The sequence below is a fragment of the Saccopteryx bilineata genome, chromosome 1 (genome assembly GCF_036850765.1).
Source record: "Saccopteryx bilineata isolate mSacBil1 chromosome 1, mSacBil1_pri_phased_curated, whole genome shotgun sequence".
Classification (NCBI taxonomy): Eukaryota; Metazoa; Chordata; class Mammalia; order Chiroptera; family Emballonuridae; genus Saccopteryx; species Saccopteryx bilineata.
Window position 1 is genome coordinate 380,049,844 of NC_089490.1, and position 18,447 is coordinate 380,068,290.

The 18,447-nt window shown below is 46.2% G+C and overlaps 1 protein-coding gene across 1 annotated transcript in view; it reads right to left on the reverse strand.

The window, feature by feature from the left end:
- The window catches only part of PAMR1 (peptidase domain containing associated with muscle regeneration 1), a 71,497-nt gene extending 54,036 nt beyond the window's left edge, over positions 1–17,461 (reverse strand). Inside the window, exons 1-3 of the mRNA XM_066251275.1 lie at positions 17,392–17,461; positions 16,635–16,862; positions 472–648 (exon numbers count right to left, since the gene is read on the reverse strand). Of these exons, the coding sequence (XP_066107372.1) occupies positions 472–648; positions 16,635–16,707 (250 nt within the window). The 5' untranslated portion in view covers positions 16,708–16,862; positions 17,392–17,461. The remainder of the gene's footprint in view (positions 1–471; positions 649–16,634; positions 16,863–17,391) is intronic.
- Between the last annotated feature and the right edge of the window lie 986 nt (positions 17,462–18,447).

Sequence of the window (18,447 nt, forward strand, 5' to 3'; positions counted from 1 at the left end):
TTCATTTTTTTGCATATATCTGTCCAATTTTTCAACACCTTTATTGACTAGACTGTCTATATCTCATTGTAAATTCTTGACTCCTTTGTTAAATATTAACTAACAATACAGGTATGGGTTTATTCCTGAGCTCTCGATTCTGTTCCATTGATCTATGTGTTTGTTTTTATGCCAGTGCCGTGCTGTTTTAATTACTAAGGCCTTGTAGAGTATAGTTTGAGATCAGTCTGTTTGTTAACTAATGAATGAGTACATTAATTCACAGCTTTACAAGTTCAACACTGAAAAGGGTACTAACTCCTCCAATTCCTCCAGTTAGAATGAATTGAATTATGTCACTCTTAATAATCAAGGCATCATGGCCTCCTGATGGTTGCCTCCCAGAATTCAAGTGTTCAGCCTGTTCCCAATCGTGACCCCAGGAAACACAAGGCAACCTGATCCCGTCCCCTCCCCCCATGCCACACTCACCTGGGTGAATCAGGCAGGAGTCACACTCATTGTCCTCATTCCTGCAGCAAGGAATGGTATAACCCACCACTTCCTTCTTTCCAGGGCAGACGCATTCAATCTGATCATATTCACAGCACTCCCGACACATGATATTCCACTCAGCTCCGGGGCAGGCTTCATTAATGACTGTGTACTCTGAAATGGAAACCCGCAGGTAAGGACAGAGGTCCTGGCAGGAAGGGGTAAGACCCATAAGTACTCTACTGCTGAAAGGCAACCGTGCCCCACAAATGCATTGCCCTGCATAAATGATAGAGAAGACCAGATGCATCCTTCCAGGCCAGTGTTTCCAAAGTGGGGAGGCTCACCTCAAAGCGGGTTCAAAACCACCCACTGCAACCCAGATGACATTTGTTAGAACTGTTATTCATTTTTAAATTCTAAAAAGTCGTATATAATCTAAGTGGACTGACACACATATACATATAAAATTTATATGCAAGTATACATCTCTTGGGTGTCTATGCTCATTTCTATTTCTGCCGGGGTGCATCGGCCGCCTCACAGCTACCCAGGGTGTGCACTGCACAGCGCCAGGGGAAGCCATTCAACTGCACGGTGCTACAGCCCAGCCCAGGTATCTGGGCCGTCAGAATAATTTGGAGAACAGTCTCTAGGTCGGGCCATTCAAGTGAAAGGCTGATTTCCAAGTAGAGACCATGTTATTTACTCCAAACTTGGCTCCTCCAGTTCACAGCATGCCATTTTTATGGTATCTTCAAAGCTAAAACCAACAGAAAAGACAAAGGGTATCTTAATTAGTATGTTTGGGAGAATTTCAATGTTTCACAAGGGTGAACTCACTGGCAGGACTTTATTCAGTCCCCAAATTCAATTGAGTGTTCTTTCCCATGAGAAAAGAAAATTATTGCTTTCTGGGTAGAATTTCTAAATTTCTTAATTTTTTTAATATATAAAATTCACCTTAAGTAAATGAAAAAGAAAAATCATATGGTGAAAACTATAAGAAGAAGCTGTTGGAGGCTGTCCAGAGGAACCCAGGTTAAGAAACAGATTTAACTTTGATTCTTCTTCCTTCCCCACTTTCCATTACTAAAAATTCTGTACAAAGATGACGAATGAAGCAGAAATAGGTAAAATGTTTGAGGAAGAAGGTGAATCTGGCTTCCCTTTGAAGTCTGTTCTGAAAACCTGAGGCAGAGATCCCCAACATGCTCTGTAGCCCACTTACACCAATGTTAGCACCTGTGGTGTCATCTAACCTCTTCTATTTCAGAGTTCAGGTTTCTATTTTCCACCACTAAATCTGGAAGTCTAACACAGAGTTGATCATTCTTCATTTGCCGAGTGGAGCCATTTAAACAAAGCACCACTATCTACTCACAGCCTCAGGTCAGAAGGACAATCCGGCATCACAGAAAGGAACCTCTTCCACAATAAGGTTATTTTTTCCCACCACAAACATTGGTGGGCTAGCAAAGACCCTCACACTGGCATTCATGAATACTCGACATAGATCACCGTAACCCTGTCACTGTTGAGGTTTCGTGTTTGTTCTCCCTACTACTCTGAACCCCACCAGCAGACAACAGGACTTATTGAGACGAGCATCCCATGTTTCTGATGTTACTGGGTGAAGTGAATGACTTCCACATTCTAGATGAGAGCCTGATGGTTAAAAGTGACGGAAGCAGAAGAAAACAGGGGTGAGTCTCCATGATCTTAGATTTGGCAATGGGTTCTTACACATGACACCAAAGGCATGAGCAACAAAAGGAAGATATACTGAAAAGTTAACGCACAGAGTCACTTAACCACTCTCTCCTGCAGTTTCCCCACTAAGCATAGTGCTGAGTGTGTGGATGAATTGATGAATTTATTCTTTCAACCCACAAATACTTATTGACTGTCCATGACGTCCCAGGTAGGATGCTGGATGCTCAGATACAATGGAAAGAAAATCAGACACCATCCCTGGCTTCATGGAGCTCAGAATTTTGCAGAGAAGTGCATGCTGGATAAATGACACCCCCCCCCCAAACACATGATCACTAAATGTGATGAGGAAAACTTAAGACACTATGAAAGCAAATGAAGGGTCATGAAAGTCATGAATAGCAGCAAATCTACAAGACACATGATTTGGGGTGGCGGTAGTATATAAATTTACTTATAGAAATCCATCTATTTGCCAAGATAAGGCTACTTCTTAGGAATACAGAAGTGATAGAGGAGATGATGGTTTTAATTGTTTTGTGATTTGGCTCTTTCTCGCCTGATCTGACCAATCCAGCTGCTTCTTGCTCTCCACTGACAAGAAGATGCCCCCAAACATGAATGTGAAATAAATACGTAAGTGAAATATTTGATGAGAAATAAGTGAAATATTCGTTGACCAGCTGGAGACTTAACAGCAGACAAGAGCCATTTCCTGGACTTTTTCTCCACCTGTTGGAACATTCGCAGGAAAGGCACACTGGTCACTTGGCATTAGCTGTACAAATCTCATGAATTTTCATACAGTGCGAAAGGGCAGGTCCATCCAGAAACTGGGATTTAGAGAAACCCCCATAGCGGTAGAATTTGCTGAAGGTTTTCACATATGTACGCTAATGCACTTGAGCATTTGTTTAGCTAAAGTGCTCTTATATGGCTTGTGCAATTTAATCTTCAAAATGGCCCAGTGAGAGAGGCAATGCATTTTCTTTCATCTTAATAATAATAATAAATTAGTATTCCTCTTCCCTTTACTAATGAAGAAAAGAGCTAAGTGGGGAAGAAGTAAAAAGAAATGCCAAAGGAGCGTTTTTAGAGAATTAATTCTGGGGCAGGGGAGGCCCACCGAATCCCAGGCCGAGGGAGAAAACCTGCTGTGTGGGGGAAACAGGACAGGACAGCCTCCACTTCCCAGCTACTGGGGTTGCACAAACTTCATTTGCCTTCCCCATTCAAAAACAAAGTCTTACAAGAGCTGCAGATGAATGTTATCCTGTCATTGTTCCCCAGGGAGTAAAGCAACCCCCACCTTTATCCATAGGGAATAGGTTCTGGGGCCCCAGTGTATACCTAGAACCACAGACAATGCCGAACCCTATGTGTACTACGCTTTTTTCTGTACACGATCCGTGTACTGGAAGGTCCATGTAACGGAAGCACTCTATGGCTTCTCTTTGGTACATGTGAGTTGCCATCATCAGTACTCTTGAACTTTGTGGCCATTATCAAGTCACCAAATATGGTGACTTGAACACAAGCACTGTGATACCACAATAGTCGATCTGAAGCAAGATGGCTCCTAAATGACCAACGGGCAGGTAGTGCACATAGTGTGGGGACACTGACCAAAGCAATGATTCACATCTGGGGTGGACACAGCTGAATAGCACAAGATCTCATCATGCCATTCAGAATGGTGCATGTTTAAAACTTATGAAATATTTATTTCCAGAATTTTCCATTTTATCTTTTTGAACCACACTCAACCATAGGTAATTGAAACTGTGGAAAGTGTAACCGTGGGCAAGGGGTGTTACTGTTAAGCAGACAGAACAAAAAGAACTCATGGAGTGCTGCCCTGGGGTAAACTGAGGCTCAAAGGTCAAGCACATGCCCGTAATCATATAGCAAGATCAAGCTTAGAATGCTGGGCACCATACACATGGGTTCATCCCTACACCTTCCATTGGATAAAATATTGATTTTTTTCTTTATAAAACACATTTTAATATAAAAAAATTCCTTGCAAATGCTTCAAAAAATAAAATCATAAGTAAAGGAGTAAAAAGTATTCAGAAGTATCCTTACTATTTTGTTGCCTATCCTTCCGATTGCCTTCTTTCAATAAACATACCTATCCACATGGAGGTATTGATAACTGTGTACACACAGTCTTCTCCTCTCTCAAAACTGGTAATAGTATTTTTGTTTTAAAAACTGCTTTTTCTCTTCATGGGTACTTCCTCTTGACATTGAGTAGTCTTCAAAAGCGATTTTAAATTGCTACATCATTACCCTATGTGCACATATGTGCCCCTCCCTTCTGTTTTCAATCAGGGTGAGCAGATATCAAGAGAGCTGCCAAGTCCTTTGGCATCGTAAGCTCTGCTCAGACCCTTCTTTCAGCAGCCATGCTCGGGGCAGCCCTCCTCTTATCTCCTATCCAGTTGTATCAGTCCAGCTCTGGATCTTCTAGAATTCACTGTGGAAAATGCAAGACCCTTCACCTCTCAGTCTTGTTGTAGAAAGGGGAATGCCAAGGCAATGACAGCAACACTGACCGCCGGGACAAGTTCGGCGGGTGGCGAACAAAGGGATGAAGAGGTTGGCTGTCATCGCCATCATCATTACTCAGCCCAGCCCCCCGCCAGCCTGGTGGTGCGCAGTAGGCTAGCCAGGGCTGTCTGTTGCTGACAACATGGAGAACACTTCATCCCCCAAAGAGCAGGGGCTTAATGCCACAGAATGGCAGGAGGCAATGTGTCCCCTCGGCTTAGTCTCCAAGCACCATGTTTTCAACACTAGATTTTATAGCAATATGTTGGCATGATAGCTGTTAAGGTCAATCTGAAAAACTCAGAGGACTCTTAAGAAAATCAAGGTCAGTCTGCTTCACACATGACTGCTATCCATTGTCAGATTAAAGGCCCAGGTCAAAACCACCCCAGAAGGTGGCACAAAAAGGTACTTTTTCACGTGTCTACTCAACCTGGATGTTGGAATCTGGCTTTGCATCCACCAAAACACCACAGTCCTCCCATCTAACTATAATTAAAATTTCTACTGAGTGTTGTTTTTTTTTACTGTCCTTCATTTTATAAATGAGATAGAGGGAGAAAAAAAAGAGTATGAATCAGAGATAGACATCTGGGCAGCTTGGGCTTCTCACTCATCCCCACTCACTCCCCCACCTTCCCTGTGCAATCTGCACTTCCCAACTGATGTCTAACCAGCACACATTCCTGACAACTAGAGGGCCAACCGCCCACTCCATGGGGCGAGTGACAGACAGGCTGATCCCAAGCTTGAATGACTGGTGGACAGGGGCGATAGAATAAGCACTGGGGCCCTTAGTGATTCTTTATGGCCCCAGAGCCTTTGAGAACAACTCCATTACCCAGTGGCCCACAGTCACAGCCCGGCTGGATTCGCAATCTCAGTAACCTCAGTCTTCCCCTTCTCACAGCGCCCCCTGTTAATGAGATAACGATAGGCCTTCACCGCTCCTCCTTTGGAATGAGAAGACTGCCAATGGATTTTCTAGAAACCTGGTTTGTACATTGGGGAGGGGAAAGGAAGCAAAAATTAGTTCGTCACTCCCTTTCCCTTTTTGTCCCTCATTAAGCACCCTGCTCCACACCTAGCCCTTCGTCCATCCTCCTCTCCTCCCCGGGCCCCAGCACCCACAGGGAGTGTATCTGAGCCCCCAGGGAGCCTATACCGGTTCACAGTCACCCTGCAAAGCATTATTTTCTTCACAAAAAAGATGAAGAAACTGAGCAGCAGAGAAAGTGAATAAATTGCCCCAGGTGGCACAGCTTGCAGGTGAAAGAAGAAAGAATTTAACTCTTTTGGGGGCCAAAGTCTTGTTCCCTTTTAGTACACTACCTTGATTCTAGAGTGTTCACTCCCCTGACTGTACAAATGAAGAATGCAGTACTGGTAAAGTGGACACACTTGGGAACCAAAGCACCCCGGTTTTAATCCCGAATCTGTCCCTCTTGTATCCTGTTGGACAATCGTAGACAAGACACCTTGGGGCAGCACTTTCCCTGCGCCTCAAGAGGATGGACACACACCATGGAGTTGTTGATGTTCGTGCAGCTGAAGGAGGCAATTACCATAAAGGGCTTTGGAAGAAAAACTGCAGATTATTTTACGGAATAAAAAAGTCATCACATGTTTGGCTAAGACACAAATGGCTAAGGAAGTAAAGAGGATGAGTAATAAGTCCCCTCTGGAGGCTCACACATACATGACATTTCTAAGCAATCGGCTCATGTTTTGATCATAGCTTTCTGGGCTCTGCCCCCTTGCATCCAGATTTCCTAGTCTCGTTTTACTAATATACCCTCTCTAAATACCTATTTAAATAGAACATACCTCACCTCCTACTGCTTCTCTTCTAGAAATAGAAATTACACATCCGTAGCCAAAGGGAGCAAAACCCCAACTCTAGCATCTTGGAAGGGCCCCCATTTGCCATTATCTTCCAACAACTGTGTTACTGGAAATCCTTGAAGGACAGCTGCTTTGGGGTTATTTCAAATGTTGTAATATGAGCTCGATAGATCTGATTTTTTAAAATTAGCATTGGCTACTAAGAAGAGAATCTAATAATGCAACTAAAGATACTTGGCCAAGAACTCAGCAAATAGTATATCAACCAAAGCATTAGAATGATTAAGTTCAAAACAAGAAAACTGAAGCTCTACCCAAAACATCTGTCCTGAATTTCCTCCAAATCAAGAACTCTACGAACTGTCACGCCTTCTCCCCAAGCTTCCACACTTTTAACACCTTCTTTCTGAGTCAGCGTGTCAGGACTACATGGGGGTCTCAGACAACCCATTTACCTCTTTGACAAGAGCTTCCAGACTTAGTGTTAGTATCTTCACACCCAGGTTCACTGGTGCCAGGCAGAAGCCAGATTTCCCTTTCCCGAAGGCAGCTGGCCCGTAGCAGATGTAAAGTGGGGCAGGATGCTGAGTGAGGGTGATACAGTTATAACAGTATGTGTGATGGCTCGCTAAGCCCTATGGCAGCAGCTTCACACAGGCTAGCCCTCATTATAGTTACCTCCTCCAGCCCTGCAGGCCAGGACAAGAAGAAGGAGAAGTTCTTTTTGCCTGAGGATTCTTGGCTGGCCTCACCCTTGAATCACAACAGGTGGTCATGAGCAGCATCTCATGTTTGAGAAGCAACATCATGGACCCAGAATCATCTACTCTGCAAGACATTGTCCCCCTGGCCTCTGCAAGAATCAACCAGTGGCCCTATTTCAAACACAGAGGAACTAAGGCATAGCACATGGAAAGAATTGCCCCTAAAGTTGGAAAGTAGATGCATGATAAAACCTAGGGGACAAAGCAAGTCTCAAAGAGAAAAATACATGGTGAATCTTTAGGGACTGTTTTTTTCTGACAGAGTCAGAGACGAATGGGCGAGGATGATGGACAAAGCTGAAGTGGGCCTCCAGAGGACCATATAACTTCCATCCTATTATATATAGAACACCTAGTATTTTCCCTTTTCAATTCCTCATGCAGCTTGTGCTAGTTCCATGTGCTAAGAGAGTAGATGACTTTAACTTCTGAGTACTCCCTTTCAGAAGGGCATTATACTAAGTATTTAAATAGATGTCTCATTTAACACCTGCAATAAACCTATATTAAAGCACTGTTGCCTGACCAATGGATAGAGTGTCAACTAGAACATTGAGGTCTCCAGTTCTAAACCCAGAGGTTGCTGGCTTGAGCATGGGATCATCAACATGATCCCACTGGCTTGAAGCCCAAGGTCGCTGGCTTGAGCACAAGGTCACTGGCTCAACTGGAGCCCTCCCAGTGAAGATACATATGAGAATCAATCAATAAACAAGTAAAGTGAAACAACTATGAGTTGATGCTTCTCATCTCTCTCCTCCTTCTCTCTCTCCTTTGTTGGTTCCCTTCCTCTCTCTCTCAATCTCTCTTTCTAAAAAAAGAAAAAAAAGACACTAATATCCTCAGTCTACAGCAGTGGTTCTCAACCTGTGGGTCGCGACCCACAGGTTGAGAACCGCTGGTCTACAGGTTGGAAGATGGTAAGGCCATATTTAAGAGGCTCAATAACTTGCCCAAGAAAACCAGCCATAAATGATGGAGCTAGGATTTAAAAACCTGGCCCATATTTTAAAACATAACACTCTATACCTCATGTATTTACATATTCATGCATAAACACATAAATACATATACATATCCACATCTACTCTTTTATTCTTTTATGTACATGTGTATTCAAACTTGAACACATCCATACCAAGGTATCTGTATTGAAGATGAATTCCATATATATGGCAAATGAGGGCTGGATCTTTGCTGAGACTCTCAGGGGTTATTCAAGTCTACTGAGGCAGAATACCCTGTAAACAATGAGCCGGTTTTATTCCTCACTCATTGCCACTGTAGTCATCCAATCTGAAACAAGTCTGGGCAGAGAGGGGAAGCAAGCAACACTAGGGCCAAGGAGAAGCCGCGTTGCATGACAACAAGAACAATATTTAACAAATGCAGGAATAAAGTAGTTCCCAGAAACAGGACACTAGGGGTTGACGAACAGCTCAACTCACACGCTGTCTCCATGGTATACAGCCCCAATGTAAACAGCACTGACCACTGCTCGGTTGTGCAAATCGAGGTCATGGTGACCGGGCTATACCGGAACCGGCAAAATAAAGTTAATAACAAGGGATTGGAGACAGGCGTGTCTGTGTGTGTGTGTGTGTATGCACATGCTTTAGAGGGGGAAGGGGAAGAGAAGGTAATTGGTGATGAATTGGACTTTGAACTCCATGACTCCTGGGATTAGAAGAATGTCCAAATATTCTCCTTATTTTTGAAGAGGAGACAGTGTGACTCTTACCAAAGACACAATCTAATCGAGAAGTCATCATAGTTCTTATCACTTCCCAGAACTGCCACATCATCACGAGTGCTCATTACTCAGATTCATGCCTCAGTTTGTCCAATGATCTCAGACCAACCACATTACTTTAAGCAACTCAAATACAAGAAATGAGTTTTCTCAGTAAATCATGGAGGCCAATGCTGGAGAGGACTTTTCTCGCAGAAACATGGAGAGAATCGTCTCCAGGGTTCTTCCAACATCGCAGCAAGTGTTTAATGACAAGGACGCCAGACTTCCTGCCCATCCCTCCGCAGACGTCTGACGAGAAGCCCATGTTTCGCAGATTTTCAAATTCTCTTCTTATCCAATCCTCTGTAATTCTGAGATATTCTTCAATGTTTTATTCATTATGGGCAAGAGAACAGAGTTTTCCAAACTATATTCCATGGATGGTATGAGGTATTATGTGAAAAAAAGAGTTTTATGGCCAAATAGCTTTATAACATGTTAATAAGAGCTTTCTTTATTACAAGGCTTTACAGAGTCCATAATATCTTTGTACCTAAGCTCCACATCCCCCAGACTTATTTCATCATTACATCCTGGGTTTGTGTGCTTGTCTTTGCTGAATATCTCCCAAGACTGCATTCTATGAAACCTACTTTGAAAAATGCCTGGCTGGACCATAAGCTCTCTCAACAGATGACAAGTGCCTTAAGAAAAAAGACTTTGTGGCACTCATCATGGCACCTCCAGCACCTAGGGTCATGCCTGGCACCTGGTAGGTGCCTGATAACATTTGCTGAATGAATTTACATGAATGTGGACAGGTGAGGCATGTGTGATTCCCAGGGCAAGGTTATTTGTGACAAAGGCTGCTGTTAGAAATGTCTCATGCTGTGATTTTGGAGTCTCTATTTCATAGTACGGGTACTTTGTTGAGTCTATTATTTCCGAATATTTTTGTTTATTGAGGTTTGCATCTCACACCCATCAAGCCTCGGGATGCTCACTTGCTCTGCTCGATCAGTGAGCTGACTCCTGCAGTGAGGTGCCATGCTATGGAGGGGTTCACTGACCATCTTCAAAGGAATCCCATGAAGTAAATGATCATGGACCTGGGTTTGAAAAACATGATACTTTAATTCCTCAGAGTCTCCAAACAATTCATTTGATATGAAGTGAGCAACCCCCACCCCACCCCACACACACGTCCAGCGGTGTTCCATTAGACTGGTTGAGAATCTTCTCTTAACCGTTGATCATGATTCAGCTTATGAGAATACATGCTGCATCTCCCCATAAACTCAAGTTACCTGAACTTGGTCCTCACTCTGCTATGGTAGCAGCAGCCCTGGTTTTCCAATCACCCAACCAACTGACCAGACTCCCACTTTCACAGATACCGGCTGCCAAACCACTAACTCAGCCCTCTGAGACAGCCAGAAGCTCAGATGGGCCAGGCCGGTGATAAAGACATCCACACTGCTGGAATAAAGCCGTTTCCCCAACCTCAGAGACAGAAGGGTGACAGAAACAGGCGTCTTCATCTGCTGCTCAGCTAAGGAGGCACTTCCCTTAACCACCTGACATAAGACATCAGTGTCTGGAAGAGGTTGGAATGACCTGCTGAAAACCCAGTATTAATGGAAAGGGATCACATCTCTGTCCCCTGCAATATCCATCAACTCTGTTATGCAAAAAAAGAAGAAGAAGAAAGTGTTTCCCCTTACTGATTCCAGGCCTGCTCCTCCAGTTCCATGGCCTGAGAGTGTGCACACTAATGATCTGGACAGAACAAATCCATTAAGGAGCTGGGGTACGTAGCATCAGGACCAAATTTGAGACATGTCTCATCCTTACTTCTGACCTTCAGCAAACAGACACATGATTTTGATTTTAAAAGCTGACCATAGGTAATGAAATCCTCACCTCCTACGTCTAATTAGAGTGGGATGCATGACTCTGTGGACAGCTATCCCAGAAACTGGTTGGAGTTTTGGTCTGCTTACCACTCTTGTCTCCTTTAGGGAATGGCTTCTGTTGAGTTCCAGGAATGGATACCTCTCTCTCTGTGACCTTGGGGTGTTGATGCCTCTTTCCTTTCTCCCATATCCACTTGGCCTCCAGTGAGCATGTGACCTTACTTAGGCCATTCTGAGCACTTGGAATGTCCAAGGGATAATTGAATTTCTTTGTTAACATCATGGTCTCATGATTTAGCTAAAAAAACAGCCAGTAAATCTACTCTAGCTGGGCCCCTGCTTACTGTGGCAGTGTTGTTTAGTGTTTCAGGGCAAAAATCATGGAGTCGGACCGTCTGGATTCAAGACATGATGATGTTCAGCTCTGTAAGAGAACAAGTACCAAACTTTTCCCTGCCGAAGTTCTTCGTGTGTGAACTGGGGATAAGAGCCAACCACTGCCACTTACTTCCTAGGTGTGTTGTGAGGATTAAATAAGTACATATAAAGCATATAGGAAAAAGCCTGGGGTTTACCACATACTCAATACATTATTTCAGATCAGCTCCCTTGGGTACGGATAGGATGGGAGGGCCCTCCACGGAGGCTTCCCTCCTGGATGTTTCCATCACCAAGGGCGGAGGATTCGATGTGCGACCCCTACCTACCCTGCTCTCACCCTATAGGGACTGTGCAGCGGTCTGATTTATGACTGCGACCAGGAGAAGTGAAAGGAGTAGGGTTGAGTGGGGAGTAGCGGTAAGTCCCATTGATCGACAGAGCGGAGTAGTTCCAGCCAACCTTCCGCCTTCCTTGAGTGGTTTTGTTTACAGGTGTGAGGCTTGGTTTTTCTTACACTTTTACTTCTTCCTCTCCATTATAAACCTAATGCTTTGTCCTAGAGCCTGTGATGACTGACAAACAGAGTTCCTTCAACATAAACCAGGCTTGGACGCTGACGGACTTGCTGCTGCCGCCGCTGCGCTGGTAGCTTTCTAAGCTCTGGTTGGGCCCTGAGCCCTCTGCCCTGGAATTCAGGAACTAGAAACTGTAAACACGGCATTTCCCTCCCCTTTAAAATAAGAAAAGAGGAATCTGGCTTCTTGTGACTTTCAAGTATCGGCAGAGTGAGGGTGACTGGCTCTCCCACGTGTTGAGGGAATGAGCACAACCTTTCCTCATTTATCACCGAAATGGAACTTTTCCCAATTTGCACACACCCCAAATCAGATGCAGCTCGAGAGCTGGTCTCGGGGGAACCAGGCAGACAGGTTTTCTCAGGCACCAGGATTGGCTGCCCCACTGGGGCGGACGGAAATGATTTTCTAACTTCAGGCCTGTTACTAGGTCCCCCAGACATCATTATCTCGGCCATTTCAGTCTAGCTCGATGGAAATAAGTTTAAGTCAAACCCGCAGTCCATGCCAGCGGCATTCCAATGCCTTCCCTAGGACTTCTGGATATTTCCAAGGGATTTAGATTCTAGCTCTAGGTCACCTCTGCTTCCAGACACCCTGTCCAAGGGTGCTTTGTTTGTAGCTTATAGACATAACACCCAGCCCTGTTCTCAGTTTCCACCAAAGGGTCACTCCCAAGGGCATTTGTTAGAGTAAAACATTTAACCAAAGAGTCGGGGGTCATAGAAAGAGGTGATATCGTGTTCTGTAACACATACATGCAAAATCTATTCACCTTTCTACTTATACAAGTCCTATCAGCTACTCAGTCCTTAAGAGCTTTACTCATTTGCGTTTTCTCCCATTCAGCACCTCGCTTTCCACCTTCTCTCTTGTACTCTTCCCTTCTGCCCTGTTCCTCTCAGGAAGGGCGGTCGAAACCCCAGATGTCAGTAGGGACCAGACGGTAACATATGCGTGGGCTGGGAAGCATGGGTGTCAAGCCATAGAGAGGACCTAGCCTGCCTCAAAGCATTCAGGTTCAAAATATCTGTAAGCACTGTGTCCTACTATTTCTTCAGGCCTTTTGGCCCTAACGCTGCCCATTAGCTGACCTTCAACCCCGCAGGGTCTCATTGCCACAGCCAACCAAGACAGAGCAAGGGTGCCACCCAAACTGGAGCTACCCTGAACGGTCTCCTCCCGCCCCCCTGCGTAGCTTGCTAGGATTAGCTGGGCATCAGCATCATTAACTGATCCTTCAGATGAGTGAGCTCAAGTCAGCCAGGTATCAGGTGAGCTGGAGCCCAGGACAGTCTGGGCTCACTCCAGGCTCCGCTAACCTGCTGTGTGGCCTTTTTACATTATTATTGTGGGAAGATATAAAATAATATAAAGTTTGCTATTTTAGTCACTTTTAAGTATGCAGTGCCACGGCTTGTGCCACCGTCACCACCATCCATCTCCAGAACTTTTTCATGATCCCATACTCTACGTCCAATAAACAGTAGCCCCTCCTTCCCTCCTTCCCCAGTGCCTGGTAACCACTATTCTACTGACTATCAATGAATCTGACTATACGAGATACCTCATAAGAGTGGAATCATACAGTATCATCCTTTTGTGTCTGGCTTATTCCACTTCAAGGATCATCCACATTAGAGCATGTATCAGAATATCATTCTTTTTAAAGACTGAATAATATTCCATTGCATGAATATACCATGTTTTGTTTGTCTTGGATAGATACTTTGGGTTGTCAACTTTGGCTATCCGGAATGATGCTGTATGAACACTGGCGCACAAATACCTGACCAAGTCCCTGCTTGGGTAGCTACCCTGAAGTGGAGTTGTTGGCTCCAATGTCTCCTTTTTTTTTTTTTTTTTTTTTTTGAGGAACTGTGCCTGCATATTATTGAGCAGGTCACCCAAACCTCTCTAAACTCCGCCTGCAAACCAGGGAGAATACCAGCCCTACGTTATTAGGGTCCACTGAGAGTTACTGCGTGCAGAGCACCTGGCTCAAAGGCATGGAGCATCCTAAATCCTCCTAGGTGTGCAATCTCATTGTCCTCTGACTTTGAAAATAAGCTCATAAACATTCTCTTAAAAAAAAAAGAAGAAGAAAAAACAAAGCACTCAAACTAAATGATCTCCAAAGTCGCTCCCAGCTCCAAAACTCCATGATTCCACCATTAAATTATTTTCCTGTTGGAGAAGCCAGGAGTTTTCAGAATATATATCAGGGAAACACCCTCTTCATGGTCCCCACAAAAATCCACCCCTGCCCAGAAGGCCCAATTTTCATAGCTCTTTCCTCGGAATTTGCTAACACATCCCATTAGAAACCAACATCTCATTTGTCTTGCCACTTTTCCTCTCCCCCACCCTCTGCCCCCACACCTTCTTTCCACACCCCCTTTCTAGGCTCTTTCTCCTGCCCACTGAATATCTGTGCTTCAAATTAGCCCCCCCCCCCCCACACAGCCTTTATGTTCGTTCCCCACAAGCTAATGTCTGTTGGAATCAACACTTGTGAAGTTATCCATATTAAGGTTTCATTCCCAAGAGTCCCATATTTTAAATGAGTTTTTCCTCTTGGGCAGAATCCTGCTGGCGAAGCTCCTGCTATTTGGTGAAGTCAGTGGAGTTGGGTTTCTCCCTCACATGCTGTTTGTGTCAGGTTATCACTTGGCCTAACGGTTGGCTCCTCACCCTCCAACATGTGTCCCATGCCGATGAGCAACTGAGCAACAACAGAGTCCCGTGCCATCCCCGTGGATGCTCACATTTTACCGAGTACTCGTTTTAGAAAAGTAATTAGAGAAGAGAGACGCTTCCAAGCGCCTCCTGACGGGGCCAGATTTAGATTCCAGCAGGGAGTGGACTCATTCACGACTTAAAGAAATAGTTTCCTTCTCCACACCATTCCTCTGTCTTCCCTCTACAGGGGAGCGCTCAACAGCGGAGCTGTCCTCGCTGGACACGTGACGTTGCCTGCGGTTCAGCCGGCAGCTCGGCTGCCAAGAAACCACTCACCTCCTCGAAGCTTTTCCACCGCGGAAGGTTAAAAAAAAAAAAAAAAAGACGTTCTCAGGTCAGGGAACAAGCGGGTTTTTCAGATCTTGGGCAAGAAAAAAGGGGCAGCCTTTTTTTCTTTTTTTAACTTTTATGTGTTTGAGACGCCTCACCTGCTACGTTAAAAAAAGAAGTAGCAGAAGATGCAGAAGAAGCAGGGAGTGTTGATGTAGCTGTGGGGAAACTGGTCCTCTGCACCAGGCTCTTCTGGAGCTGGCCTGGGGCCACCACGCCCGGAGTCAAGAGATGGAGCAGGGAGCAGTCTCCAGGCGAAGTCGTCATCCCGCCCCACCCCCTCCGGGCAAGTGTCTGGGTTTATGGGTGATCACACCCCTTAGGGCTCCTTCTTTCTTAACTATTGTCTTTGGGCTGCTCCAGGTGAGACGAAATTCAAAGGAAGCCCTCTCTCCAGCCCGAGAATCAATCACCAGGGAAGATTTCACCTGTGAATGGCGGGCTCCAGGTAGGAGGAAAGTACGGACCAAAACAGGGTTTTTGTCACAAACTGACTTTTTCTTCACCCTCTGGGAAACTCACCAGCTAGTTGCAGCAATGGAGCACCCACCTGTCAGAGAACACCCAGGTGACAGGTGACAGGTAACCAGCACAGGAGGGAAGGAGCAGAAGCTCGCTCCTATGCAGAGCTGCCCTGTTCTGTCACAGCTGCACATTTCAACCTGCCTTACCCCAGGAAGTCTCACCTTAACTCCTGGACACCTCTCCTGACCTTAACTCCTGGACACCTCACCTGACCTTAACTCCTGGACACCTTGCTCGTGGAGCCAATAAGGCAGATGCTCCTACGAAGCCCCTTCCGCTGTCTGCCAGCGGGCAACCACAAAACAAGCCTGCCAGCCTCTTGCTTCAGCCTTCAGCTGGGACAAGGCTCCCAGAAGCTCCACGTCTGGTTTCAGCCTCACTTGTTCCGGGAGCCCATCTGACATGGGTTTGTGGCTCAGAAAATGACATGTGAAAAACACAGGAGCCAGAGCTTTCTAAACAAACACTGTGCATCCCCAGAAACTTGCACTTTTAACCTCAGCTTTTTCTTCTCCTTTCTTGGATCAGAAGGAAGCCTGTATACACACACACACACACACACACACACACACACGCTGAGGGAGGTACTCTCCTGGGATCAGCTCTGGAGGAATGTGACAAGAGCAGCGTCTCTCTGTCTGTCTCTCTGAGCTAGACCCCAGCGGGGACACCCTTGCTGCACGCCCTGCTCTGAATTCATTTCTCTCCCACCCACCCCCCTCCCCACCCACCTCTGCGGGGGCTCTTTCTAGGGAGAACTCAGCTGTTGCAAGTCAGGGTGGGTAACTGACTGGATAGATTCCTGGAGGCAATTTTATGCCTCAAAAGCTAATACATAAAATAAAATAAATAAATAACACTGGAGCTGGGACCCAATCCTGAGGCAGTTTTAGTCCCACAAGTTGGGATGACAAAAATCCAGGCAGGGAGGCAGGCACTCCGGCACCACCAACCAAGCCCTAGAGTATATGACTAGAGGAAGCCCCCACACCCCACCCCCAGCACCAACTCTGGGGCGTCCCCATCCCACTCCCCACCAGAGCCCAGAGGGGAAATGCTCCCCCGTGCACAGTACCTCTTGGCAAGGAAGAGATGAGTAGGAGCTGCAGGAAAGTGAGCCCCAACTGCGTCCACCAGCCCAACTCCATCGCTCCTGTGGCCGGTGCCCCGAGTGACTGCTGGGGAGGGACCACGGGGCGGCTGGCGGGCAGGCGGCTCTTACAGGGACCTCCCCAAGCCCCAGCTGAGCGGGAGCTCGGGTTTCAGCTCGACAAGCTCTCCCATCCTCATCTGAGGGAACCACCTTCAGGGAAGAGAGCAGCGACGTCAGCCCAAAAACCTCTCCTCTCAGCTGCCTTAACCCTTGCGGGGCCTGGGGAGGTGTGGCCACGTGGGGAAGCTCCGGGCTGTGGCAGAAAGGGACTGCCTTGGGCACCGAGGCCAGCCCAGGTCAGGGTGGGCTCCCTGACCAGGTTGGGGGAGGGGACAACTGGCAGGATCCCGAAGGCTGGATAGGGCTGTGGGGGGGGGGGCTCAGGTGAGGTCTGAAGCCTCACAAACACTTACCCTTCCCACCCTCCACCCCCACCCACCCCGCAGTAGCCTGGGATGGGAGTTCCCGGGCATCCTTGAGTGGTCTTGGGGGAGGAGGGGCTGGTGATGGGAGGAGAAAGGGAGCCACTCTTCTGTCCCGCCCACCTCTATCCCTTGGCTCTTTCCTCTAAGCTCTCCTCCCCTTCGCATGGGCATCTGCTCCCAGTAGTCCCAATTTGGAAGCCTTATCGTTTGCATCTATAAGCTGCTGGAAGAATTCTTCTTCCCATGACACCCACCAGGGCAAGTCCAGTGGCATTAACAGCTCCTGGCACATGCCAGGCAGGGTACTGGGCTCCAGGATAAAAGCACAGACAGGACACTGTCCTCGCTGTGGGGCGTTCAGTCTGGGGAAGGAGACAGCAAGTGACATTTGAAGTGGGGAGGATGGATGCTTTCCAAGACAGCTGCTGACAGTTTTGATCAATTTCTCTGTCCCAAGCATTTAGGTACCTTCCTAGGCGAAGAAGGAGCCACATACTAAACCTGACAAGCCCATGGGAGGCCAGCATGGTGGCCTTACTAACTCAGGGACCAAAACTGTAACCACACAGGGTGGTCTGAACATAAAAATTCCTAACTAAATGTGGGTCATGGCAGGTAGGCACATCCTAGGCCTATAGTTGCCTTGACAAAGCTCATTCTTTACCATAAGTGAGCCTGTTGTTTTTTGCATCTGAGATAATATACCTTTAAAATATCATAGTTTTATTAGCTAATATTACCCCCAATGAGTTCAATAAAAAATTTTTTAAAAATTGAAAAGTATTTTTTAAAAATATCAAGAGTCATCTTTTCCAGTCATCTTTCCCAGTCCCAGAGTCATCTTTTCCAGTCCCCTGAGGGCACGCCCGCTGCACCAGAGCAGGGGCCACAGAACCCCTCACGGTGATCTTGTTCCCCGGACACCGTCTCTGTGTGCTGTCCGAGTTCACTGTTACCAGTCCTGTGCCCACCAGTGGGAAAGAAGCACGTGTCCCTCGTTTTACTTTTTTACCCAGCCCCAGAGACTTCCCCGGCTTCGCTTCCTCCCGTCCCCTGACTCTATCACAAAGGCTTTCATGGAACCTCCTCTGTTCACCTCCTTCGATTGCAATATACAAAATAAGCTGCAAAACTGCCGTTCTCTGGAGCGTTTTCTCAGTACACTGAGATTCTGCTTCCCAGCATTGTTGTCCGTTTGGCTCAGATAAACTCACAACCAGGTTTAGACCTTTCTTACGTCAACACCTTACCCATGTTCACTCGTGTATTCATCACAACAAGCCTGTCAACTCCATCTTACACAGAGGGAA